The 26,528-nt window shown below is 47.3% G+C and overlaps 1 protein-coding gene across 2 annotated transcripts in view; it reads right to left on the reverse strand.

Annotated features, from left to right (window-relative positions):
• The window catches only part of MYO1C (myosin IC), a 49,157-nt gene that overhangs the window by 1,557 nt on the left and 21,072 nt on the right, over positions 1 to 26,528 (reverse strand). The window contains exons 1-31 of one of the 2 annotated variants that reach the window (XM_030962400.1): positions 24,577 to 24,763; positions 16,508 to 16,663; positions 15,809 to 15,924; positions 12,911 to 13,109; positions 11,744 to 11,824; positions 10,902 to 11,081; positions 10,610 to 10,708; positions 10,277 to 10,390; positions 9,738 to 9,809; positions 9,400 to 9,519; positions 9,116 to 9,198; positions 8,377 to 8,482; positions 7,990 to 8,070; positions 7,550 to 7,641; positions 6,906 to 7,000; positions 6,723 to 6,769; positions 6,409 to 6,489; positions 6,173 to 6,278; positions 5,584 to 5,701; positions 5,261 to 5,374; positions 5,021 to 5,097; positions 4,844 to 4,912; positions 4,514 to 4,598; positions 4,159 to 4,318; positions 3,371 to 3,454; positions 2,243 to 2,336; positions 2,078 to 2,133; positions 1,538 to 1,673; positions 967 to 1,037; positions 624 to 721; positions 376 to 475 (exon numbers count right to left, since the gene is read on the reverse strand). In XM_030962400.1, the coding sequence (XP_030818260.1) occupies positions 376 to 475; positions 624 to 721; positions 967 to 1,037; positions 1,538 to 1,673; positions 2,078 to 2,133; positions 2,243 to 2,336; positions 3,371 to 3,454; positions 4,159 to 4,318; positions 4,514 to 4,598; positions 4,844 to 4,912; positions 5,021 to 5,097; positions 5,261 to 5,374; positions 5,584 to 5,701; positions 6,173 to 6,278; positions 6,409 to 6,489; positions 6,723 to 6,769; positions 6,906 to 7,000; positions 7,550 to 7,641; positions 7,990 to 8,070; positions 8,377 to 8,482; positions 9,116 to 9,198; positions 9,400 to 9,519; positions 9,738 to 9,809; positions 10,277 to 10,390; positions 10,610 to 10,708; positions 10,902 to 11,081; positions 11,744 to 11,824; positions 12,911 to 13,109; positions 15,809 to 15,924; positions 16,508 to 16,663; positions 24,577 to 24,594 (3,108 nt within the window). In that variant the 5' untranslated portion in view covers positions 24,595 to 24,763. Of the gene's footprint in view, positions 1 to 375; positions 476 to 623; positions 722 to 966; positions 1,038 to 1,537; positions 1,674 to 2,077; positions 2,134 to 2,242; positions 2,337 to 3,370; positions 3,455 to 4,158; positions 4,319 to 4,513; positions 4,599 to 4,843; positions 4,913 to 5,020; positions 5,098 to 5,260; positions 5,375 to 5,583; positions 5,702 to 6,172; positions 6,279 to 6,408; positions 6,490 to 6,722; positions 6,770 to 6,905; positions 7,001 to 7,549; positions 7,642 to 7,989; positions 8,071 to 8,376; positions 8,483 to 9,115; positions 9,199 to 9,399; positions 9,520 to 9,737; positions 9,810 to 10,276; positions 10,391 to 10,609; positions 10,709 to 10,901; positions 11,082 to 11,743; positions 11,825 to 12,910; positions 13,110 to 15,808; positions 15,925 to 16,507; positions 16,664 to 24,576; positions 24,764 to 26,528 lie in introns of those variants that run through there. The other variant, XM_030962401.1, reaches the window with a different exon arrangement.

Below are 26,528 nucleotides of genomic sequence, written 5' to 3' on the forward strand. Positions count from 1 at the left end.
GGGGTGTCAGGGCAGTCCGGATTCGTGCTGGATTTATTTCTGAATAAGCTGGGATCTGACAGTGCATAAAGCAGCTGTGGGGCTGATCTGACTGCCAGGATCACCACAAACAAGCTGAGAAGGGGAGAGGGTTTTGTTTGCGTTTTTAAATTTGATTTGTTATGAAGTAAAGGACTCTTGGGAGATGGAAATAAAAAGTGAGGACAGTCCCTTGCTGAGTGTGAGTTTGGCAGCCCCTGAGGGCTGCAGAAGCCCTGTGCCCAGCTCCAACTAGGGGAAAGGCTGGGATAGCAGGGCAGGAACATCCCATGGCCTGTGTCCCAGGCCAGAATGCTGGTTGGCATCCAGGGTAAGTGATCCCCAGCCCACACTCACCACTGTTAGGTGCCCGTTCTTGGCTTTGGCTATGAGCAGTTCTGAGCCCGAGATGAAGTCGATGATCCCTTCTTTGCCTTGTCCCACTGTGAACTTTATGCTGTGAAGAGCAGAGGGTGAGAACAGCCCTGGTGAGCATGTGGGGCTTTCCAGGAGCTGGGTGTTAACAGAGCTGCAGCAGATGTGCTCTGGAGCCTTGGCTGAGGTGGATGGGGTACAGAAAGAAGCAGGGCCCTGGTGTCACTCACCTGCCCTGGTTGATGTTGACATTGTTGATTTTGTTGGCCAGAATGGCTGTTTTTGTCAGTGTCTCAATCACGTGGTCACTCTGCAGGACAACATCACCCTGGGAGGAGAATCCATGTTTTAGGGTCAGGGCTTTGGTGTCACTGCACCAAAACTACCCTGCTGTAAGGGACAGGGAGCAGGGACAGCACCAGAGGGGGTGAACAAGCACTGCTGAGCCCCAGCTGAGAACACAGGGAAATACCAGTGAATGAGCTGGCACAAAGTCACATCCCTGTCACTTTGTCACCCCCTACTCCCAGCTGGATGTGCTCCCTGGAGGAGGGAGGGGTGAGCCCCCAGTACCTTCTGCTTGTTGTCCTCACAGTGCACGTGCAGCACAAACAAGTTGTCACTCAGGCTGCTGACAGAGATGCCTGGGGAGAGATGGGAGTGTCACCAGCACTGCCAGGACCTGGGGAGGGCTCACAGCCTCTCCAGGAGTGCAGCAAATGTTCCACCCAGCACACTGGGAGGCTGCAGGGGGCTGAGGGGAGAGGCTTCAGCCCAAGGCTGTAGGGCCCACACTGCAGCAAGATTGGCAGTTTCCCCCCCTGTTGGATATTCCAAGGACCAAAAGCTGCGGCAGTGGCGCAGGCAGCTGCTGTGCAGGAATGGGGCAGCTCCCCCATGGCCAGACCCTGCAACTGGGAAATCACTCGGGGAGGGTTGAGGGAGACTAATTTGAGTCATTTTGGTGACATTTTATGGCACTTCAATTTAGAAAAATGCTATTTCAAGATACTTAAATGCTTGCCAGGATCAGCTCATCCCATTCTTGTCCAGGACAAACTGGAGTTTGTAGTGGTGGATATCAAAGTGCAGCTGAGGAGCAGGGTCAGGGGGGTGCCCAGCCCCATCCCTGTGCCATCCCCACCTGTCAGGTTGGAGTAGTCGATGCGCTGCTTGATCTTGGACTCCTCCACCACGATGGCCGAGCTCTGCGTGAGCAGCAGCTGCCGTGCCCTCGCCTTGTAGCCCTTCCTGTCGTACTTGACCACGGGCACTGCATACTGAAACACGAGTGAGCAGGGCCAGAGCCCACCTGGGCACTGCCAGCCCCCAGCAGGCACCAACCAGGGCTTGGCAAACCAGGAATGCAGAAAATTCTCTGTGCCAGAACTTCCTCACTGCCCCAGAGCAGCTCTGGACACAGCCTGGTGGTTGCCCTTCCTGGGGACTGGGACACCCAAGGGGGTTTTCCCCCTTCCCCTCCAGCTGTTACCCATTCAATTCTTAACTGACTTTATTAAACTGCCCAAATCTCCACTTTCTAATCCATCAATTCTTCCCAGACTGTCCTCAGAAGTATTACAAGCTTAATATAATGTAAAATTCTTGCTGTAGTTTCTCCAGAAACCTAATTTGCCCTTCTGCTGAATAACTGGGAGCTTGACAAAAGCTTGACATCTCTCACCTTAAGTGCTTCATTTTCTAATGCCTGAAGGACTTTAGCATTTATTTCTTCTCTACCTGTATTAAAACCAAAGAGGTGGGGGGTCAGAAAGGAATTTCCAGCAAGAAAGGAGTTCATTAATCCCCCTCTTCCCTCCTCCTGTTACACTTGGCAACCCCCACTCACCCAGTCGAGTGTTGATGAAGAGCCTGGGAACACTCTGAGGATAATTGTCTTTTTTACCCTTGAATATCTCACTGGCAATTACTTTTTGTTCCAACTGCAAGGATGAAAGAAGTGTTCTTATTTAGTATAAAATTTCTCCTCATTAAAAAGATACATCTGTGTTAGAAGAGATTTTCCCTTTGTGGTTTTATTAGCAGTCATAATTGGATGAGGAGTCACCCTAAACTTCCACTCCTGGAGGTGGCAGAGCTCCAGCCCCTGTCAGTGACTGAGCCCTGGGCTCCTTTGCTCCAAGAACAAACCAGGGCTGGGAAAGTGGGAAATCCCCCCTGCTGTACTGGGGGCCAAGGCTGTGACACAGGACAAGGCACCTGGGGTGATTTACAGGGAAAATGGGGGATAAAAGAGGCTCCTTATCAGTGAGTCTGGTCTGCTGGGGGAAAGCAGCTGCTGAGCTGAGTTAATCCCATGTCCCTAATCACAGGCTCAGCCTCTCATTCCAGGTGTCCATGCACTGCAGAAGGTGAGAGATGGTGCAGTGAAAAACCTTCATGGCAGTTAAGCCAACATCTCCTATTCTGTCTCTTAACTGAGCTGGTTTTTTTCCCTCCCCCTACCTTTCCATGAGATGAATCAAATCTCAGTATCATTTTATTCTTTTTTAGCTACAACAGAGCAGCTGAAATGGTTCCTATAACTTCTCTGTTTAGAAAATGACTGGGTTTGTGTCTGCAGGATTCTTACTCTCTACTTTACATGGTACAGGCAGAATAATGCAGCTTCTTATATTTTTAGCTTCCATGGGCAGAGTAGCAGGGCTTTTCAATAGAGAAATTATCTGGGGCTTGGCTCCACAGCCTGTTTAAATAGTATCTATTGAAATATGTATAGAATGGGGTCTCTTCTGTGCCCATTCCAGGCTTTTAGTGTTTTGTGTCTAACCTAAACCCAGATCAGTGGCACTGTTCCTGTGGCAGCCAGAAAGCAGAAATTCCCAACCCTCAGCTCCCCACTGCTGCCCTGAAGCGCTGGGCAGGCCCTGGCCCTCCCCTCAGCTGCTCCCCTCCTTCATTCCCTTGAGTTCTGCCCTTGGCAGAGTCAGGGAAGCCCTGCAGAGGTGCCCTGTACCTGCTGCTTCCACTCAGGGCTGATCCTCTTGCAGTAGGTCCAGACCATGTTCTGCATGCAGAGCCTGCGCAGGAGCTGCGACGCCTCCGGGGAGTGGGGGACAGGGGATGGGTCAGAGCTGGGGACAAACCCACAGGGACAGAGACCAAAGAGCCCAGAACCAAGGGGAAACCCACAGGGACAAACACCCAACAGCCCAGAACCACTCACAAACCCACAAGGACACATGCAATAGTCCAGATCAATGATAAACCCAAGAGGATGGAACTTGAGAGGGGCAAACTCAACAGGGAGGAAAACCCAACAGTCCAGAACCACTGACAAACCCAACAGAGCAGCAGCAACTGCAGAAAGTGCACTGCTTTTTCTTAAAAATCTTTTTCTTAAAAAGGCTTAAAAAGCTGTTTCCTGACCAAGAATTAAATAATAAGTAGTTGATTTTTTGCCTTTCTCTATGAGGGTTTGCCTTGGGACTTCTCCAGCTGCTTTAGAATGAGGAATAAACACCAGGGTCGCTCCTCTCTGCACTGCTGTGCCCTTCCTTCCTTCCTTCCAGCTGTACCTTCAATCCAAGCTATTCTTTGGATAAGGTAACTGGGATTTCTGCAATATTTGTTTTGAGCAGATAAACCAATTCAAGCAGATGCAGAACAATAACAGCAACAGAGGGAACTGAATTTGTTTAGAGAAAAATTGAAGTTCAGAAATGGATGAGAAGCCCAGGAGGAAATGGTGTTGCAATCCTGTAGGCCTGGATTCCCCTCCCACATCCCAGGGCTCATTCCCACCTCACAGAGTGATGGGGGAGGAGTTGGCCATGATTTGTCCAAGACATTTTTTGGTAAGTTCCTCTTGAGGTTCATGAGGAAGGAGAATCGGATGTAATCCAGGAAATACTCGTTCTCTGGGCACCGCGGGTGGTTCCGGTAAATGAAGCCTTTAATGAACCTGTGGGAGTGGAAAATATTGTTAGGAAATTTAAAAATCATCCAAATTAGTGGTATTTCAAGGTTCTATTTCCTGGGTTTTATTTAATAGTTGTAATTTATTTTTAAAAAACTCTCTAGTGACAAGAAAGTTTCTTTTTAGCATCTTATTGTTAAGGAATGTGATATTTAAGGGCCTGGGCTGCTCTTCACACACCTCCTGATTGTCTCCACTGCCCATTTCCTCTTGGCAGCTTTTCGGCGTCCCAGGGTTCCCCTCCACCAGGACTGGATGGTGATGGCTAAAAATAACACAAAGATTTTGCGTTAAGGGAGCTCCTTCATCCTCAAACTGACTCCACACAAAACTGGCACCAAAAATGCTCAGGAAAACCCACTCTGGAAATAACCAGATTTCAGTAGGGCATGGGGGCAAGAATATGAGTTATTAATAATATGATACATGGGATAAATGTCAGGAAAAGGATGGGAATTGCTGTGGGAGCTGCTGGGGGAACATCTCTCCCTCCTCCTGTGTCTCTCATACCTGAGCGTTTCATGGTCAGGAATTTCTTCCGGCGGTAGAAACCTCTCCACGTCGCCTGCATTTTTGTGGCTGGAATTGCAAGAAAAGCAGCAATTTGCAACTGTGACCAAGCACTTTTGGGCAGAAAAAGACTCAGCTTTTTAAAATAGAAATGTACTGCAAGTGTGAGTGGCTCACCCAGACTCTGTTTCCTCACTTCCAGAGCATCTTCTGTGGCAAACAAGGTCTTGGGAAAGCGGATAAAAATCTTTGTTCTGGAAATAGAAATGCAGAATTACATTTGGAGCAACTTGCTTTTGGCATCCCCTTTGGGCTCTGTCATCTTTCCCTTCCCCATTATCTAGAGAAGCTTCATTTCAAAGGGACAACAAGGACATGCAATGATTCATAACCACAAACTGAGAACACAGAACTGACCGTCCCATTTTGTATTCTTCTGGTTTGTAGCCAAGGTGCTTCACCAGCACAGCCACCCCATCGTGGGGCCGCCCATCCCACGTGGGCCACGTCTCTGGACACAGGGATTTGTACCTGGAATTGGCAGGAGAGGAAATCTTAGGGAGAGAAGTGCAATCCAAGGAGGGAGAGGGGGCAAGGGAAGGGAGGGACCCCAAGCTTCCCACCCCTCTAAGGTGGTAAAGCTGCCCCTGTGCTGTTCAAAACAGCTCCCAGCCTCAACACCAGTGGGATGAAGCTCAGGGAGAGGGAGAGGAGGGGACAGAATTCCAAAGCAGCCTCACCTCTGCAGGAACACCTCGTATTTCCTGCGGTAGGCGAAGCCGGCCCTGCGCACGCGGAGGTTCTCCATGAGCCCCAGGTACTTCACCTGGTGTCGGATCAGGACTTCATCAAATCGCTCTTGGCAGGGCATGGAAATGGACAAACACCATCAGTGCCCAGCTGGGCCTTGCTCCAGAGAATGGGAATGTTCAGCTCTGGTTGTATCTCACAGGATTATCTTTTAACTCCAATGAATCCTCACAGCACAAGTCCCACATAGTTTTGTGTCTCCTGCCTCCCCCCATCCCCTCCCTTTTTAATTATTTATATTTAGCTCCAAAATGAAGTTTTCCTTTGGGATGTTTTATGCATAGAGGAACCAAAACTGAGGTCATTAGAATGAATTTACACAGGTCAATAATTATACTTTAACCACTGCCTTCCCCTACCCAAGAGCAGGGCTCTCACTGCAATTCCTGGCTGTCTGCACTGCCACCTCCTCCCTACAGAAGCTCAGGCACAGCCCCAAAATGAACCCAAATCTTCCTTTGTCTCCTTTCTGTGTCTCCCTGACTGGGCTGCAGCTCTGCCTCTGTCCCAGGGCCATACCAGCCTGTTTGGCATCGTTGGGTTTCATGCAGCGAATGTAGGAGGGTTCTTTGGACATCAGGATTTCCATGAGTTTGGAGAGGCTGTTTTTGAACTGAGTTGCTGCCTAGGAGAAAACAAAGAAAATTGCACATGAAGCAGAATACAATGTGAGGGGTTTGCATTCAGATCATGTGAGAGTTCATGTTTCAAAAAGAGGGAACAGCCACAGCCCCCTCCAGCTCTCGAGTTCTCACCGTTTCAGGTCTCTTTTTGTCTGTCAGCTCTGTCCTATCGAAGCACTGGTTTATGATGGGGTTCTCTGAGTTGCACATGGTCTGCAGAGAGAGATGATTTCAGAGATCAAGTACAGAGAAACCAGAGAAACCTGAGGACAAAACTATTTAAAATAACAAAATGGACAATGGGATCTCCATCTGCCTTTTCAGAGAGCAGCCCCGTGGACACACAGCCTTCAGGTGGAGTCTGGAAGAATCCTTTCCCTCAGGTGCCACCTCATTTGAAACCCAACTCCTCATTCTGTCCTGGAACCTCCTCTGTGCACACTCACCTCCTTCAGGTTCCGGAAGAGAAGGTCGTTGTTTTTATCTAGAAAACCTGTAAGAAAAACAAACCACTCTCAGGCTGTTCCACTGGGCCTTCAAGGCAGGGATTTGAGATTTGAAATTAATCTGGTTGATCAAGTGATGTGGGGATGTATTTAAGGCCCAGATTTTTGGTTTTTCTGCGTTACCTGCAACACTGTAGGTGACATCCCCGGCGTAGTGCGAGAGCCGGAACTCCTCCCGCCCCAGCGACTTGCGCGTCTTCTGGTCAGCGAGTTTGTGCCTGGGGAGGGAGCAAAAACCTTCAGGAGAAACAAAATCCTGCAGGATTCACTTCAAAAAGCACCAGGGCATTCAGTCCTGGAGCAGGACTGTGCAGCAGTGAGCAAGGAATGCAAATTGGACTTGGGGATTTTCAGGTAAATGAAATTATCAACCAGCACATCATAGAAGTGTCATTAAATGTATTTATGTTGAATTAAAAGGGCAATTTCAGTGTTCCTGCAGAGTGGTTCTGTGTGCACATAAGATGTAGACATCCTAAACTGAGCATTCAGAACAAAAGCAGGACATTCAGAATAAACAGACATTTGGAGCTCCAAAACTGAAGTAAACAATCTGCAAGGTGAGAGGTGAGTCAGTAACAAGAGTTTTGTTGCCCCTATTGCATTCTGAAGCTCAGTCAGGCATTTTGTGTTGACAACCTATTTTATATTATCTTAAATATCAATCAAATCTCTCTGTAAAAGAAAATTATCATCTTTTATGTGGGACCCAGCACAGTGAGGATGTTATTCACACACAGGGATCCCTCAGCTGAGGGAACACTCACGTGAGAAAATGAGGGTGGTTCTTCACAGTCTCCTCCAGTTTCTCCAAGAATGTCGTGTCTGTGGCATCCCCAGGTCTCAGACACTCCTCATCCTACAAACACACAAATTCCAGGGATATCTGGGCTCTGCCTCACTGAAACTCTCCTCCAGTTTGGCCTTTCCACAGATAAACAACTTTTAGCTCAATAAATGAAGAATTCTTGAGCTGAAAAGGAAAACATTTCCCTCCTTCCAGACTGCCTGGATTGGGAGCTGCTTTCCCCAGAGCCCATGGAGGAGATGCAATGACTTTTAATGGTGTCACTATTCAGTGTATCATTGCTCTTCCCACCTACTCAAACACTTCCAACATAAACTGATTTTTTTCCCACGTTTTCCCCCTTGTGTTTTCCACTACACTGCCTGAAACTTTTCATTCAAAAAGATGTTTTCAACTCACCAAAATAGAAATGATGCCTTTGAATTTCTCTTCCACCAAATCACAAATTATTTTGTTATTGAAATACTGAACTGGTTCCCACTGCAAAGACAAGAAATCACACTTAGGTGAAAACAACTCTAGACTGGAAAAGAAATGTCAATTTCAGAACATTTCAGAGAGCACCTGATTTAAACAATCTTTCTGTCAAAGCCTTTTCACTCATCACATTTGTTTTCCTAACATTGCCTTTATTAAAAGCTTGGGATGGCATTACTCACTTCCAGCTGTCTCACACAGTTACCAGGGTTTCCAAAAGAAGGGAAAAAGGAAAGTTCTATAATTCTTTAGTTTGGAGATCGTGGCAGGATCTCTGCAAGGAGAGGGAGGGGGGATCTGGGCTCTTACCGCGATGCCCTCGGACTCGTACTCCTCCTGCTCTGACTTCAGGGTCAGCTCTATGAAGAGCTGCTGCAGCTTTTCATTGCAATAATTAATACAAAACTGCTCAAAGCTGCAAAGAAAAAGCAGAAAAATAATCAGTATTTGTACAGAAGGAGGTACAAACAGTGGGAGAAGCAGGGATACAGTGAATTGAGAGAAATAGATTTGTGTGAAGTGTTTATTTACTGAGTGCATGCATTTAGTAAATTGATTATTTAGGGAAACTCAAAGAGTTCCAGAAGGAGGGAAAAATGGGCATGAAGGATGGAACAAGGAGGAACACAAAAACCTTGAATAAAGGGCCCACTAACACTGCAAATTTGAGAGTCTTTGTTCAGTGCTACCTGCCAGGGAGGTTCCAGACTCTGCCAGTCCCATCCCTGGTTTGTCACCTCCATGGGAAGATGCCACAACAGCCACCCCTGGGCTGGAGAGCTGGACAAAGGCACAGCTCAAGGTAAGGCATGAATACACCCAAAAAACAACAGTTTATTTAAAACACCAGCACCATTAATAGCTTTAAATGCTAATTATTAGCTGGATGCCTTAAGTGTTAGAAGCCCTGTGATTAGCAGTTTTTCACCTCATGTCCTGACATTGAAATGCCACCTCTTTTACTAAGAAATGGAATAAAGCCTTGTTTCCCAAGGGAGAGAACACACCATAAACTGAACAGTGTAACTCAGAATTTATCAAAACAAACCTGTTGTGCTGGAAAACCTCAAACCCATAGATGTCCAGCAATCCTAGAACTGTTGTACTTCTCCAGCCTGGAAACTTCTCTTCCTGCAACAGAGCAGAAAATAAATGTAGGTATTTGCTCACAGCTGTGATCCATCCCTGGATTTCCATCAGAATTAACTGGGATTAGATTAATTACAAATTAATTTAGAAATGACTGAAAGCATGGAACTTGCTTTGAGGCTGAAAGATCTGGAAATTGCTGTCCCATTTGGCTGGATCTCAACAAGCAGAGGGTTCACTTGCCTTGTAAGCCAGGGATTTGTTGACCTTGCTGACCAGCCAGGAGAAGGTGCGGCCGTAGACGGCCTTGGCGAGGGCATCCCTGGCATAGGCTGCCTGCTCCAGGTTCAGGGGACTCACCAGCTGCAGGCAGAGCAGAGAAAAGCACTCAGCAGCCCCCAAACCAAGGGATCTCCTCCCTTTTCCTGCCTCATCATCACTAAACAGCCTCTCAAAAGCATCCTGCTTGTGGCTGGACCATCGCCAGCGGGATCCCTGCAGTGCCAACCTCCTGAGAGGTGATGATGGAGCTGATTCACTGAATCCCCTTTGCCTCCCAAATCCCCAGGGTCTGTTCTTACCTCCTCCCCTTTTGCTATGATCTTCTTGTGGATCAGTGCATCCCGAAGAACTGAGCCATCCACTGCCAGCAGCTGCATGCAGAATATTCAGTTAATTTATGGAGCTGTACATTCCATTTTCCTAAATCCCAGCCCAGTGAAATAACCCTTTATTTCCCACTGAGCAACTCTGCAGCATCAATCCCTCCTTTCCCTCCTTTCTGGCAGGGATTTGAGCTAACAAATGAATTGGCTGGAAGGAAGTGACCAAGCAAAGGCACTAAGGTGGTTCTTGTTTTAAAACTCTTTTCCAGAGTCTATTCCTACCTCACTGCCTCAAGGTGGAAACCTCAAGGCAGGGGTGGGTCAGGTGGTAAATAGAGAAATTGTCCATTAAATAAATGGGTTTGATGATAATATTTGCATTCTATTTAGGTGAAATTAAAGTTAGATTTATGAGAACTTCTAAATCACAGTCTATTTGATGATATTAAGCTCAAAGTAAGGAATCCTCTACAACTGACCTTTCCTGTAATATCTCCCTCACTGGTGATACTCACCCTGGCCAGGTATTTAATCTGATTCTCTGTAGTGACCTGAGCATTCCCCTGCTCATCAGCAGCAAACTGGACATTCCCCAGGTGCAGGACACTGGCCACAATGCTCAGCAAATCCTGCCATGGGAGCAACAGGCAGAGATCAGCATGATGGAATGAACACACAGCAAGGTTTTTGTGTTAATTCATTTTTTAGGAGAGCATTTTGTATATTTTTCAGGATTTTTGTAGGGAATACCTTCACTCTGATTTGATTCATTCATTTCAATCAGAAATCCTAAATCAAAGCAGAAAAAGATCCTTAAAAGTAGGAAAATCTGTGCTGCTAAACCTCACCTCCACCTCAGTGTCATTGAAGCCGATAACAGACAGGGCTCTCCTCATGATCTTCCACTCATTTTTGTCATTTATGGAACTCACCCTTGCACAGTGACCCTAAAAAGACACAGCCTGATATAAATAACTAAATAATCATCAAAGATACATTATCCATGCTTAATGCATTGTGTTTCTTTTTACAGCAGTCACCTCAGAGTTATTTCTGAAGTGAGGGAAGGAAATTACAAAGTCAATTGGAGATATCCCAACCCTGTAATATAATATTTTAAGAATTATAGTTAATGTTCACCTTTACTAAATAGTGATACTGCTGTGGGTTCTTCTCAAGGCCCAGCCTCCTGAGCAGGTCCTCCTCCCCTCCCTCCAGCAGCTGGTAGAAGATGTGGAAGTTCCTCTCGCCGTGGTTCTGGTGCACAACTCGGGATTTCTCCAGGAGGTAGTTCAAGATGTGGCCCCCAACAGGAGCCCCCTAAACCAAACCAGACACGGGGAAAGTGTTCATCAACACAGAGGAAAACGTTTCTGCTTCTTGATTGTCTGTTCAAAGACAAGATCTGAAGCAAAAGCCCACAAAAACACAGAAAATTATCTGTCATTCTATGACACTACTTCAGCATGGTGGTGATTTGAGTGCTAAAATTCTTTCTAGGAATTCACCACAAAGGGAAAGCACCAAAACTCAGTGTGGAGGGTTTAAAGGAGACCTGAAGGAGGCAGTGCTGAGCTCCTCAGCCCCTGCACAGTGTCCACCTTGCTGCTGTGGGGCAGTTGGGATCAGAGGGGACACAAACTCTGTGCAAAGTTACTCAGGACAGGAATTATCTTCAGATCTCTCAGCTGGTTTATGTGGATTTACCTGGGGAGTATCCACTGGCACAGAGCACTAGAAATAAAATACCCCAGAAATAAAAGGGTTTGATCTCAGTGTCGCCTTGTACAGAGAAATAAGGGAGAAATGAAAGGACAGTGAGTTCCATAAAACCCTCTGGACCCAAACTTTGCTACCACAGGCTCTGCTTATGCTGTCACCAAAGAAATACAAAGCACTCACTACACACACAACAATATAAAAACACAGAGAGCTCCTGTAACTGGGACCAGTCCTGACATATAAAGCAGATTCCAAGTTACCCTGTAATCAAACTGCACATCCATGTACTTCCCAAACCGACTGGAGTTGTCATTCCGAAGGGTTTTTGCATTTCCAAAGGCCTGAAATGAAAATGATCAGAGAAAATTAAATTAGTACCAAGTCAGATTATTTATAAACACCTGGGTGAAGCTGTCAGTTATTTATTTACAGCCCAGGATTTTCCTTGCTGGAAACCCAGAAGGAAACAGATTTCTCCCTGAATCCTAAGGTTGATCTTTACACCCCGTGCAAGCAGTGCAGATGGAACATCCCTGAAAACACTTCCAATCCCCTCTGCAAGCTGATTTTAATGCCAGTCCACTGCTGACAACAAATGTCACGTCTGACAACCATTCCCTCTGTCCCCACAGCTGTTTGTCACAGCTCACTGCCAGAGGGGCTGCAGGGCTTCCTGCTGCTGGGGGCTCACCTTGCCTGGGACACAGGGCACAGGGCACAGGGACATCTCGGGGCACAGGGACATCTCAGGGCACGGATACAGGGATATAGGGACACAGGACAAAGGGCACAGGGACACAGGGTACAGAGACATCTCAGGGCACAGGGAAACGGCACAGGGATACAGGACCCAGGGATACAGGGACAGGGACATCTCAGGGCACAGAGAAACAGGGATACAGGGATAAAGGACACAGGGATACAGGGTACAGGGGCACAGGGGTAACAGGGATACAGGGAAACAGTGCACAGGGACATCTCAGGGCACAGGGATAAAGGGCACAGGGACACAGAGCACAGGGACACAGGGAAATCTCAGGGCACAGGGAAATCTCAGGGCACAGGGACACACGGATACAGGGACGTCTCAGGGCACAGGGACATCTCAGGGCGCTGCACACAGCCAGGGCTGGACACTAGAGGACACCACAGCACCACAAAACGAGCCCAGCCTGAGCTGCCCACTGGGATGTGTCCCTTTGCAGAGCCCTGCAGTGTCCCAGAGCTCTTCCCACACCAAATCCCCTCTGTCCCCAAACCCCATCCATGCCACAGCTGCTCCTGGCGGGCTGGGAAGGGCCAGGAGTGCTTTGGCCGGGAATCAGAGCAGGATTCCCTGGTGATGTGCCCACAGGGCATTCCCAGGACCCGCTGTGTCACCGCTGTCCCCAGTGGGACTCGGGAGTGTTCCCAGGGCTGGGAGGTACCTCCAGGACGGGGTTGGACTGCAGCAGCCGGTCCTTGACGGTCTCGACCTGCTGGCTGGCGGGGCAGGTGACAGCGTAGTACTGCAGGATCTTCTTGGTGGCCTCGGTTTTGCCGGCGCCGCTCTCTCCGGAGATGAGGATGCACTGGTCCCTCCTCTCGGTGCGCAGCGAGCGGTACGAGTTGTCTGCGATGGCGTAGCTGGGAGGGGACAGCGGGATCAGCGGCTGTGCCCGAGAAATCCCGGCTGAGACAGCCCCCAAAACAGCCCCAGGCCATGGGCTGGGTGAGATCACAGCTCCTGCATGCTGGGGACAGCGCAGGACAGCACCGACACCTCTGCTCACACCTCAGCCACCAGCCAGGCCATGCAGGGTCATCACACAAACTGCCAGATTCTTAGAGACTGTTCTTTTGACTTTTCTTTCTGACAAAAATAGGTAGAAGTCGACTAAATTGTGCAGAACAACTGGCTTTTCTAAAAATAAATGATCTCTCAACATCATGATCTCTCTCTCGTGGGACAGAAAAGTTTTACTCTCAGGAAACTCCTCGTTCTCCACTGGTATTTTTTCTTGCTTGTCTTCTAAGTGATGACACATTGAGGAGGTCACAACAGAATTTTGCTGCCTGAGCTTCTCTTGGATGCTGGGAAGAGCTGGAAAAGCCACCACAGCTTAAGGAGCATCCTGCAGGTCCCCTCTGCCCCAAACACCAGGCAATTCCTCTGCCTGCACAGTCTGGCCCTGCCCTCCTGCTTCCTCCTTTGCTGCTTTTTCTTTCATTTCTGTGTTGTGAGCAGACAGATCTCACACCCAGTCAGTCACACACACTCCCACAGCACCAGAGAGAGTAGGGGATGAGTGACAATGGTGACAACTGCTCAGGGGGACAGAAAAAGGACAACCCCCCCAACACCATTTTCAGCTCTCACATGTGGTGAGCAAGCAATATCCTGTCTTCTTCACACACCTGACAACATTTTAGTAGCTTGGCTTTTTAAATTTTCATTTTCTCTTTTTTTTTTTTTTAAACTCTCCTGCTGTGTTATTAATTAGAAGTAATCACACCAAAATAACAGCAGTGGCCTTCTCCAGTCTATTAATACTTGGTGCTAAGGCAACACCAATGAGCTCCCTTGGCAACACAGCTCACCCCACAAAATACATCATGTCCCTCTCTCCCCATCCACATTCTGCCTCTGGAGTCTTTTGGAAAACAGCTGAATAAATGCAGATTTAGTTTGGATTTGAAGAAGTGCCTCTGGGCCCTGTGCCCTTATGGCCCCAAGAGCTCCAGCCAGGCACAGACAGAATCACAGAAATAATGTTTATGGTCCCATTTGCAGGCCATAAACAGGACAGGATGTGACAGATCTCTGGGAATGTGCTGGGTTCCAAGCCCATAGGGATAACTCCCCTCCTCTGAGTGTGATGCACTTCCCAGAAAACCCAGTTGAACAATCTGACACTGGAATGGGGATCTGGAAGTGTTTTGGCTTTCTAGAGTCAGTTTAGAAGAGGAGAAAGAGGAAAAAAGATGAGTTACTGGAAAAGGAGAAACCCAGAGCACCACACTGCAGATGGAGCATTTTGTTGCTCCTCAGAGGATTTTTAAATGCATATATAATCAAATAATGCAATGGAACAGCAAAAGCAGTCTGCAAAAAATTCTGTTCTCCCAGTGGGAGCAGCAGCACCCAGGATCACAATTCTCCAGGGTTCACTTATGAGCAGCACATTTTACAGCTTCTGAAGGGCCTTGTTAAAAGGAAAGAAAGCCTAAGAAATAATCAGCCACAGTGTGATTTTAGTGGAATTAAAGCACATCTGCTCAGTGCTTTGTGCTATCCATGAGCATTGTCATCATCCTGTACCTATTGCACACTTAAAAACAGAGCCACAGCCCCAAGGATTTTCCAGAGAGTGCCAAAATTCCCATCTAAGGGCACAGAAACCCTTCCCTGGCCACAGGCAAAGAGAACTGGGCAAGTTTGAGTGCAGGGTTTTTCAGGTTTAATTCTCCCCCATCTGGGTTCACACAGTAAAAATCATATTTTTGTCCTAACAAATCCAATTTCAAGTGCTGAGACTTTCCCAAGTAATGGTGTTTCTCCCCCTCTCTGTGCTTGCAGCACATTCTGGTTTGTTTACTCTCCTGGGCTATGTGCCAGCAATAAGAAACAACCCAAATAGTTTGTTCAAAAATAATATCATTTACTCTTCCAAGATCTCTTAAAAAAAACCCCAACAAAACACAACATAAAAAATCCTCCAAGAGGTGCTCAGAATTTGGCCTTTAGTGCTGAAGAAAAATCATTTTGAAGCCATGTGGCCTCAGCTCTCAGTCATCTTTTTCTCTCAGTCTGACAAAAAAATTCAAACGCTTTCAAAAATAACTTTAAACCTCAAACTTTTTTTTTTTATGGGAAATTGGGAATGCTCACCAAGCCAGACCATGTAAATAAATACATTCCTTGTTCCAACAGGCTGATGGTATCTTAGCAACAAGGGAAATACCAGATAAATATTGGTCAGGGAGTAACAGCAGAGGTAGGAAAGAAACCCCCACACAGCAGAAACTCTTTCCCCTACTTAGCCCCGGACACAGAGACCCCAAATAACCCTGGAACAATGAACTCCTGTCCTGCCAGGGCTGGGTAAGCAACTCTGTTCCTGCAGCCAGGAAGGAACCAACTCCCTTTCCAAATACTGCTCTTGCAAAGGCAACTCATCCTCTTTGGAGAGAGGAACAGGAATAGAAAGAGCCTCACACCACACCCTCAGAGGATCCTCTCTGTCCCCAGGACTTCCAGCTGGGACAGAGCAAAGTCCTGTTTGCCTTTTTTGACATGTCCCAGCTGGGTGGGAGTGGCCAAACCTGCACTGGCACCCACTCACAGGTGAGGAGAGACTTCGTAGAAGCTGACGCCGCGGTACCGCTCCATGTTCTGCTTGGTGTAGATTTCCAGTTCCTTGTAGGGATTCACAGACACCAGCACAGAGCCAATGTAGGTCTGGAAAACAGAACAGAAAACAGGGAGATTACAGGAGGGCTGGAGGCAGAGCTCAGGTGTCTCTGGAGGATGGACAGCCATCCTGGTGTGCTGGGGATGATGTTGAGGCTTCCAAACAGGCCAAGGGTGCTGAGGAAGAGAACTCTCAGCTCTGGGAAAGTGACACTGCTGGAGCTGCGCCAGCCATGTTATCCTTGCTGGGCAAAAAGCACCTCAAATGGTTTTAGGGTTTCCAACAAGCCACAATACTGGGTTATTTCTGATACACTTTTAGGATCGAGTTCAAGTCTGGGTTGGTGGATGTGAGCGAATTCAGGAGATGGAACACTGTGTGGGAGTTGGATTTGGAGTTGGATTTTCAGTGTTGTCAATGCCACCAGATCTCAACAGGGGCACTGCAGTGAGTCCCTACACCCATGAAGTGGCAGCACCCCAGGCTGGTCCTGGCACAAGCCTCCCTGGCCTGTGTGAGCTGCCACCAGCACCCAAACCCCACGGCAGAGCAGAGCCGGGGCTGCCCCGTGCAGCAAACACACTCCAGCTCACTGAGAGCCACCCTGGGGACTGTCCCTGCGCTACTCACATAGATGAGGTTCTCCTTGAAGCGTTTCCTCAGGTTCTCAATGAATGCAGCCTCGCTGGTGAAGTTCTCCAGCAGGACAAAGTCCTGCACCCCGACGCGGTCCCGCGCCGTCAGAGCGCTCTCCATGCTCAGCCGGATGCCGTTGGCTCCCAACCCCTGCAGCCAAAAGCACAGGGAAATTGGGATGGCTGTGGGTTTGCAGGCACTTCCCTGAGTCCACAAGAACCACAGTTATCCTTGGATAACTATATTAAAATCAGAGATTAAAGTGGGATATTAAAATAATCCCACTGTTGCTGCTGAAAACAGTGATTATAACACTTCATCAGTTGTCTGCTCTAATTGCTTTGAGGGGAGACAAGTCAGCATTAGGGAAAAATTACTGCTACATTTCCAATAACTTCAAATCAACCAAAGAAACAAACATTTGATAAAGAGAATAAAACTCGGATTTCCTTTCCCAGGCATCCTTTAGCAGGAGGGAGACTGAAATGTGTTCTCTCCTGTCTCTGATTTCACAACGGGAAGCTGTTTCGAGGTAAGGAATCTTTTATGACTAATGATGATTCATCTCAGAAGCAAACAGCTTCACATTGCTGACCAATTGAAAAGCTTTAGCAAGGCACCCAATGGGAAAATTCTGAGAAAATTGAGAAGAAATGAGAAATGGGCATTTCTGCACCCACGCTGCTGAATTTAGACCGTGACACCGACGTGCATCGAGAGACTCCAACCCCTGACCCTCCTTTAAAGGTTCCTTTTCCAACCTGATGTGGGTGAGACACAACCATCTGTGGAAAGCACTCATCTGCTGACTCCTGACTTCTCTGTAAAGCAGGGAGGGGAAATCTGCACCCAGGGGTGACTCAGTGGCTGCCTGTGGGGAAATCTCTACTCAAGGGACAGAGATGGAGAGGATGAGAGGCACCACAGAAACCAGAGACAGGAGAAACCACGTGTGACACCCTCTACCTCTCACCTTCATGATTTCCTTATCTTCTTCAGCCCTTCTTACTTTGCACACTGCTCACAGCAGCACCCTTCTCCTAAACCATTTGCCTAAAGCACCAAGTGATATTTTGGGATGTTGCACAAACACCAGAGGGGTCTGTGCCTAAAGCAGGCTCGTGCACCAACAGCAATCCCAGACACCCATCACAAACTGGGAGTGCCAGACCCCCTGCACAATGATGAAGGCTTTTACTGACTCACAGAGTTCCTTTCTGCACCTTCCCAAGATGTAAAAGTGGTCAAACCACAGGGACTAGTGATGTGCAGGGAGAAAAATAAACCCAGTCTTGGTCAGGTAGAAAATTTACCTGAAATTTTGTTAAATAGTATTAAAAGCAAGAGTCACTGAAGTATCAATATGGGTCAAACCAGGTGCAAATCCCCCCAGTCTGCAGTTGTTTTGACTCACCAATTTCTTGGTAAATGTTTTTTTTTTTTATTTGGTAAATGATTAATAAATGCAGTTTTGCCTATTTCTGCCAGTTCTAATTGGCTTCCTCCCTGTAAGCCTGGGCAGAAGTCATTGCCTGAACCCAGCAGTTTTCAGATAGGAAAATCAGTTCCTTCTGGAAACCTCAAATCCAGACCCACTCCAATGGCTCAGAAACATCATTTGATTTCCTGTTTTATTTTTTCCAATTAGTCTCATGGTCTGGAAGGCCTGAGTTCTAAGCTTGGAGAGACACAGCCTGGGAGGAATTCTGCAGACACTCTCATGAAGTAATCCTTCTAAAAGGGCCAAAATTTTCCAAGCCAAGTCCTTCACATCTTCAGCAAAATGCTGTGTTGTCTTTCACCCTCTTTGCCAAGGTGAGGAGAAAAGGGATAACCCTTGGAGAAGGAAGGTGATGAGATAAGGAAAGGAAAATAAGAGATAAATCACATACAAATAAACTCTGCCTAGAAACTGGAATCTTTCTATCAGAGCAGTGCAATCCCAGAGCTGGTTTTGGCCAAGGTGATGAGAACAAAGGCAAAACCAAAGGGAAAGAACTCCTTTTCAAGTGGGGAAATGTACAACTACAGCCCTAAAACACAGCTGCCTCAACAAGGACTGAGGAAAACTTCCCCCCTTGCAGAGTTAATCCCAGTTTATATAATCCTGAAGCCTTGCACAGAAAACGTCACTTGAGCAGCTCTTTCATCAGCCCCTCCCTGAGGCCAGGACAAAGTGATCCCAGCTGTGCACATCCAGCAGAGGGAAGAGCCAATCCATCCCCCTCACAACACAGAAACCTCCTCTGGGACAGGCATTTAAGGCCAAGAACTTTCGGTTTCCTCCAATTTTTGTCTCCTCATTCAACTCCAGCCCCTTGCCGTGAGAACAAAATCAGCACCTCAAATCTGCAGCCAGCTTGAAACAAAGCAAAAGCCAAACAAACCACTGCAAGTGGCTTTTTGGTGATAATTAAATGTGCCCAGGGGATGTGATGCAGTCAGAGCCTCCTGAATATAAACTTCACTCAGTCTTGTACCCTCCCAAGCCCAAGCTGAGTGCAAACATGAGCCAGAGCTGAGCAATAGGCACTGCTCCATGCCAGCTTTTTGCTTTATTGCGTATGTCCAAGTCTACCACCAGCTTCAAATGTCAGTGTTAACTGTTTCACTGCCACTGACATCAACAGATGGACCATAAAAGGAGGTGAAAATGAACCCTTTTTGCAAAATGGAAACAGAGCAGTCATGCAAAAGGAAGGAAGTGGGGAGGGAAGACACTACTGAAGAAAAAAATAATGACAGTGATGATCATATGTTCCTACTGAATGTAAGGCACTGAATAAATTAAAATAACCAAAAATTTAATAAATTAAAATAACCAAATGATTTTCTGTTAGCAGGCAGACAGCAGATCTGGTGGCTGTAAATTAATGCTAGAAAACCCAGACTAGGGGGTTAAATGTGGTGCAATGGTGCTAATTAACCACTAAAGCAGTTTGTCTATGGACAACACTGATTCCCTAGTTGTCTTTGCAGAGGATGAATTTTTTTTTTGCCAAACGACCTCTGACTGAAATACATTTACAACATCCTCTGGTCCAGGAAAGAGATCAGCTTGGACCACTCTGACAGCCCTGTGGCAAGGAGTATATTCCAGATAACTGGGAGAACACAGGCTGTGAGGGTCTGATCAGACCCTTCCTTGTGGAAATCAGTTTTTCTGGGAGCTGCTGGGAGAGCTCAGTGCTAGAGGATGCTGAGGGAGGACCTCAGTGCATCTGCAACCTTTGGTTTGCACTGGCCCAGGATTTGTGCAATAAACCAGGCTGGAAATCTGACAAGGATTAAAACTAACTCAGATTTTTTTATTGTTTTAATCCAAGTCATTTTCCCACACTGGTCCACGTGTAATGACATGGCCAGGGACAGGGTAATGGGGAGCCACAGCAGGGTCAGGAGCCAGGATTCAGCAGCAGGGCCAGTTCCTGCTGCCTTGAAATGCTTGGGAACTCCCACCTAAGAGGCAGGTCAGGTTTAACTTAAAGCTCAGCATTAAATAACTCCTCAGGCTCTGCTGCCTCCCTGGGACAGGGTAACACCTCCAAACCAAACCAGGGTAACTCAATCAGCAAAACAAAGAGCAGGAAAAAAGAATCTGGTGGTTTTCTCTGCAGGTTTTGAGCTAAATCACCTCCCTGTGGGATTGGCAGAGTGTCAGAGGCAGGGAAAGGAGGAAAGGGAGCACATTGAATCAGTTATTTAGAGGTCCACCTTAGAGGTCCCCTATGGGATCAAAAGCAGGGCCTGGCTGGGGATCCTGACCTTTGTAGGATGGGGAGACCTGATGCCACACCCAGCACAGGCTGCAACCAGGGAATGGCAAAAATCTGAGCAATCTGCATGTGATCATGGTGCCTGTGGGCTCAGGAGTGCCTGAGCCTCCTCTCCATCTCCCCTTTCATCCATGTTGAACCCTCTGTCCTGAGGGTCACCCCCCTCCAGGGTGCCCAATGTGACTTCTGCCACCACATTTCCCAAAGCCACCCCACGGAGCCATTTCCAGGATCTGCTCCCACATTGTTTTAACCCACTCTTTGCTTTTAATGTCTTCTCCAGAGCCTGGAGCACAACAGCAGCTCAGGGCCAGGAAGGGAAAAGTCCCTCTGGAATGGTGGGGACCAGGCCAGTGCAATCACCACCACAGCAAAGCTTCCAGGGCTCTTTCTGCCCTGGGATTGAATTTTGGGAAAGACTTTCCACTGGTGTAAATTGGTGGCTGAATGCAGCCTGCAGAGCCAGGTTTACATTGGCTGGGGTTCCAGCTTTTCTTTGTGCTCATACAAGAGTCAACAAGACCAGCAAATACCTCCAAGCTCCTGGGAGTACAAAACCACTCAAGACTGTACCAAGGAGTTTCCTAAACTGAACTGGGAAATTGCTGACATGGGGTTGTGAAGGTGTAAACACATACTTTTCCTTTAAACTCTGCTTAATGCCAAAGCATGATAAAGTTTTTCCTCTGCTTAGGACATGGAGAACTAATACACCTCAGAAATGAAAAACAGGACCTTTTGCTCTGTGCAGTAAAATCCAAAGGATTAGAGTCAGCCAGGCTGAGCACTTTGGGGGAGTTTGTGCTGGAAAATGGGAGGGCAGCTCTGCCATGAGCACAGGGATCTGGGGCTGATGTGAGCAGAGCAAGAAAATCCCCCTGGCTTTGTCCAGCAGCCATGGAATACCCAACATGAAGCAAAGACTCATTCCCAGGCTTGATTTTCCCAGAGGGGTACTGGAATGGTTTAAAAGTCAATTCCAGACACTGAGGGAACAGGCAGCACCAGCAATTTTCCATGAGAAAACACCTGGAATTCTCAAAATGAAAGGTCTTGTATGGAGCAGGGAAACTCCATAACTGCTTCAGAAAGGAAAGTCACAACATGAATAGAATTTGTGCTTCAACACCTAAAAATGTATCTTGCAGTATTTTCTCCTGGCAATGTATTTTTACAGATTGGGTTGTGTCCTCACTGGAAGAACCCCAGGAAGTGGCTCCCTCTGGGAAGAGGCAGCACCTTTATCTTGGTATCAAGTGCAAGATGATTGATCTGCAGGCTCCAGAAATAGCCACAAAGCCGGGAACGGAAGAACAGAACCAAATGTGAGTGGGAAGGGAAATTCAGATTAGATTCTGGAAGACAATGCAAGCCTGAACCAAGAAGGAACTCCTCGTGGGGAGGTGGCAGCTAAAAAACATTTGTCTCATGGATAGTTGGACATTCTTCACTGTCAGGCCAAAGCTGCAGGAAAGAAAAAAATTCCTTTGATTTCTTACTTTATTCTACAGCCCGGGAAAGGGCTTGGACACAACGTGGGCCAGACAGCAGAGCAGACAAAAATCAACTGTTGTATCCACAGCCTCAATTCCCTAGGTGCAGAATGGGAAAGCTCCTCTTTCCCTCTGCATGGAGAAAGAAATAATGAGGATGGCAGAGGAGACCAGAATCAGGGATTCTGCCAGAAATCCCTGACAGACTGAAGTGCACTCAGGATCCTCCTCCCTCCTGTCACACTGCAGATCAGCTGCTCATTTTGGACACAACTCCCTCTGTTAGTCAACAGCTGGGTTGGAAAGAAGGTTCCCTGAGAGGCAGCTCTGTGTCTCCCATAAAAATCCCCTACAAGCAACCACGTGGATTTGTCTGCCCTTTCTGAAGCCACCTGAGCTGAGATAATAATTGATAAGACACTTATTTGCTCTTAATTATGTAAGGCCAATGAAGTGATTTCCCAAAAGACAGCCTGGGAAAACCAGAGCTGTCAGGTGGATTGGGACCAAAACCAGGTAACAGCTCTGGTGCCCCAGACCAGCAGAATTAGAGGGAACAACTTGAACTGCAGCTGCCACTCAAGGACCATTTCTCAGAATTACTTTTTATTCTTGCTTCTTTTAGACCAATACATCACCAGCAATGGAATGTCTGGAGTCAGGGAACTCAGAACTTGGTTGTCCCTCTGATATTTCCCATCCTAACCAGATGGAAGGATGGAACTCCAGAATACAGTATTAAAAAAATTATATTAAAGAGATAGAAATGCTACATCCTTAACTAATTCTTGCAAAGTAATTACTTTGAAGTTTTCCACATTTGGGATAGGGATGAATTGAAATAATAAGTAGGTACCATTATTTGTTCAATATTTATAACATAATTATACCTTCCAGACTTTACTTTGTGGGGGGATGAGTAAGGAAATAAGCAATTAGCAGTGAAAAGGAAAAGGCAGTTGTAAGAACTGATTTGAAGGACAGGAAAAATGTTTACCATTAAGAGGGGTAATGATATTTCAATCAACAGGCTAAATATAAAAGAGCAGTAAGAAAAATGAACTAGGCAAACCAGAAAGATCACCAGGGCTGGAAAAGTAAATACACAGAATTTCTATATTTAGGGAGCTGACATTTTTGCTCCTGAACAGATGGCACAAGCTGCTGCTGGTTCAAAGATGTTGCTGGTGGCAGTTTGCTCAGGAGACCTGTGCCCCCAGGCATGGGCATCCCACAGCAGCTTCAGGGGACAAACAGATTTCAAAAAGGCATTTAAAAAAGGTGAAACATCAGCTTGCTGCCCCTTCAAGTGAGTTTCGATGCTGATTTCCAGAGCAGCTGAGCAGGTGAAGGGTGGCAGAAGCTCAAACATGAGGACCTGATGCCGCTTTGGGGCGCCCCCTGTGCCCCATTCCCTGCTGCCCTGCCCTGGCAATGCCAGCCCTGCTGCCAGCCCTTCCCCTGCATTCCACACCCCCACAGAACCTCTGACACCACGAGGGCTCTGAGACACTCAAACTTTCCAGAGAGAACTCCAGAGCATTCCGGGGCCATGCTTAGGGCACCTCCACACCCACAGCTCCCTCAGAGAACATCCCAGCCACCACCTCTGCCTGTCCCACTGCCACCCCTGCCTGTCCCACTGCCACCTCTGCCTGTCCCACTGCCACCCCTCTCAGCCGTTCTCCAGGCCCACAGCTGGCCCCAGCACACCAGGTACCAGCAGAAATACCCCGTGGAGCTCTGTCACCTCCACTCCCACAGAGAAGGACTCAGGAGGTTCTCCAAAAGCTCTGCCCCTTCCCTTCATCACTTTCTCAGTGGTCAGCACCAGAATATTTGGGGAAACAGGCAAGGATCTCTGGGTTGAGCAGGTATGGGATGCAGCAGCCCCATGGTAACTCTTCTTTAACAGAGAATTGCTCCAATCTACACAAGTGATGTTTTCTACCCTTCTCTTCCTAAATTTGGTCACTTTACCAATTAAAGTCTTGACATTCTTATCCAGGCAAAAGCTCACACACTTTTTTATAACACTCTCTCATTCTTGACCTCAACATCTTCCAGAGCCAGTGAATTCCACGGCCCAATTATTCATTGTATGAAAATAATCTTTGCATTTCTTTGGCAACTTTTAGCTTAACTCAGTGTCTCTCTTCCCAAGCTACACAAACCCAGAAAAAGGATCTCTGTGCTCTCTGTGGCACTGTTATTTATTTCTCCTCCTCTTGTCCTCATCTCTTTTTCCAGGTAACAATCCCAGTCCTCTCAATCTTTTGCCACAAACTCCTTCTCCCAAGCCTGGGGCTGTCCCATGCAGGACACAGGCCAGGTGTTCTGGCTGCTGCTAAAGCATGGACAAAGTTTTCCTAAACTAAAACAGCCTGGAGGAACTGAGGGGCAGTGAATCCTTTAGCAGGTACTTCATGCCACTCTCTGGGATGGCAGGAATGGGGCAGGAGCAAAGCCCAGCTCCAGGACATTCCCTTCACATCCTTGCTCCCAAGTGAAAGCTCCACCCTTTCTTCCCTCCTAAAGCAGAGCACAGCTTTCCCCTCTCTTCCCACTTTCTCAACTCCCACCTTGGCTTCCTCCTCCAAACAGGCATTCCTTGAATTTTTATCCAATTTCACCAATTTTCCAATGAAGGGATCCTTCTCAAAGCATTTCACTTTCCTGCTGAAACCCTGAAAATGTTCCTCCTCTCTTCCCCTGAGACCAAATCCACATCTGAGAGCTGCAGAGCTCCCAGAGGAGTGAAATAAACCTTAAATAAACCTTGAATAAACCTTACCCCTCCTCGGAACTTCATCTCTGCCTCCTGCCAGCTCCCGCTGCCCTCGCAGAGCCTTCGCTTGCGCTGCTGCAAAAAGCAGCACTCTCAGGACAAGTTCTCTCCTCTGTCAGTTGCCTTATTTTTTTAATTTTTTTTTTTTCATGGCATTTTCAGTGCAGTCAGAACTCCCTCCCTCCCACCAGCTCCTACTGGAGCATCTGGAGAGGGCGTTTTCCAAGGAGAACTCCCCTCCCAGCAGGAGCAGCCCGGCAGAGGCAGTCCCAGGGAAATCAGCTGCGCTCTGCCTGTGGAGATCCCGCTGCCCAATGACAGGAAAAACGGAAAGAAAAGTAATCCCAGGCACTGGAAAAGCTGGGGCTGAGCCCAGCACACAAAGCACAGCCATCAGACAGCAAGAGAGGAGCTCTGGGACAGGGGGTTATTGTCCTGGAACAGCAGAGAGCACAGGGCTGCCCAGACCTGCCCCAGCTCACCCCAAACACAGCAAACACAACCCCAGCATTGGCATTACAGTGGGCATCACCCCCTCAGAGAATCAGAGACCATAAGGAGTCCAGTTTGCCTTCACAAGGATTTAGAGTCACAGAATGGTTTGGGTTGGAAGAGACCTTAAATTTCACTTATTTCCAATTCCACCAAGCCCCATCCAACCTGGCTCAGCAGGATTTTATTCCAGATTCCTTTGGAGCCATCCAGCACCAAAACACCCACTTTACCTGGAAGTTGTGAGGTCCTTATTACAAAATAACCTGCACTACCAAGGAAGAGCCTTCTAGAGAACACAGTGAAGGCACTGCTGCCCTCAGTCCCCAGCCCTTGCAAACACAAGTTGCACATTTTGCTGTCTCTGAGCTCATCAGTTTTCTCACACAGAATTATTTATGATCACAGCTACACCAAGAGTGTGAAAACCCCACCTCATTTCCCACCCACCTCCTGAGATAAGAGCATTCTGACAAAAATACTGCACAGCCTTCACTAGCATTAGGGGAAAGTGAAAGAACAAGAGACAGCGGACACAGGCTGGAAGAAGGGAAATTCCAATGAATTCTTGAGAATTTTTTTTTCCCAGTGAGAGTTGTCAAATACTGGAACAGGGGTCCCAAAAAGTTGTGAAACTCTATCCCTGGAGATATTTAAAACTCAACCAGACAATGCCTGAGTGACTCAATGCAAATTGGCCCTGCCCAGAAGCGAGGTGGGACCAGAGATCTCTACAAGTTCTTTCCAATCTAAAATCATTCTATGGTTTTATTTATTATTTTGTTCCTCAATGGACTAAGCTGTGGATCCATCCTAAAAGGAGTTATAGGTAGTGCAAATAAAGATCTAAATCTGTTAGAGAGGATGCCACCCCTCAGGTGTTTCAGGCAATTCATATTGTGAGCTGACAAGCAGATTCTCTAATCATTGAACATGCAGAGCCATGGAAAGATTCCCAAGCTCAGCTGCTGATGTTTCATGACTGGCACTATCTGCACTCAGCTCTGCTTAAAGGGTTTTTTGTTTGCTTTGTTTTTTCCCATCTTATCAAAATGCATCCTTCACAAATTCTGCTACAGGAAGGGTAAGGTCAAGCTCTGAAGTAAAAAGATTTAGAGCAAAAAGCTAAAAAGCTTCATCCTGCTCAGAGAGGAGGCTATTTAAAAGCAAACACAAGCAGCAGATGTTGTCAGTGGTTGGGTGCAGCACTCCCCTGTAATTAGCTCTGCCCAAGGCAGAGATCCCAGAGATCCTGGCTGCTGTGGATGTCACAGGCAGAATGTGCCAAGGATTTGGGATGGAGCCTGGCTGCTGGGAGCACTGCAGTGCCACAGCTCCTCTGCCCTCTCAGCCTCCATTTTGAACATTATTTGTGGTTCTTGCACAACTCTGTTTGGCAGGACTTTCATTCACTTCTTATCTCAGTTGGGTGAATTTTTAACGGCAGCAGCTTCAGGATGTGGCTG

This window comes from Camarhynchus parvulus, chromosome 19 (genome assembly GCF_901933205.1).
Source record: "Camarhynchus parvulus chromosome 19, STF_HiC, whole genome shotgun sequence".
Lineage (NCBI taxonomy): Eukaryota > Metazoa > Chordata > Aves > Passeriformes > Thraupidae > Camarhynchus > Camarhynchus parvulus.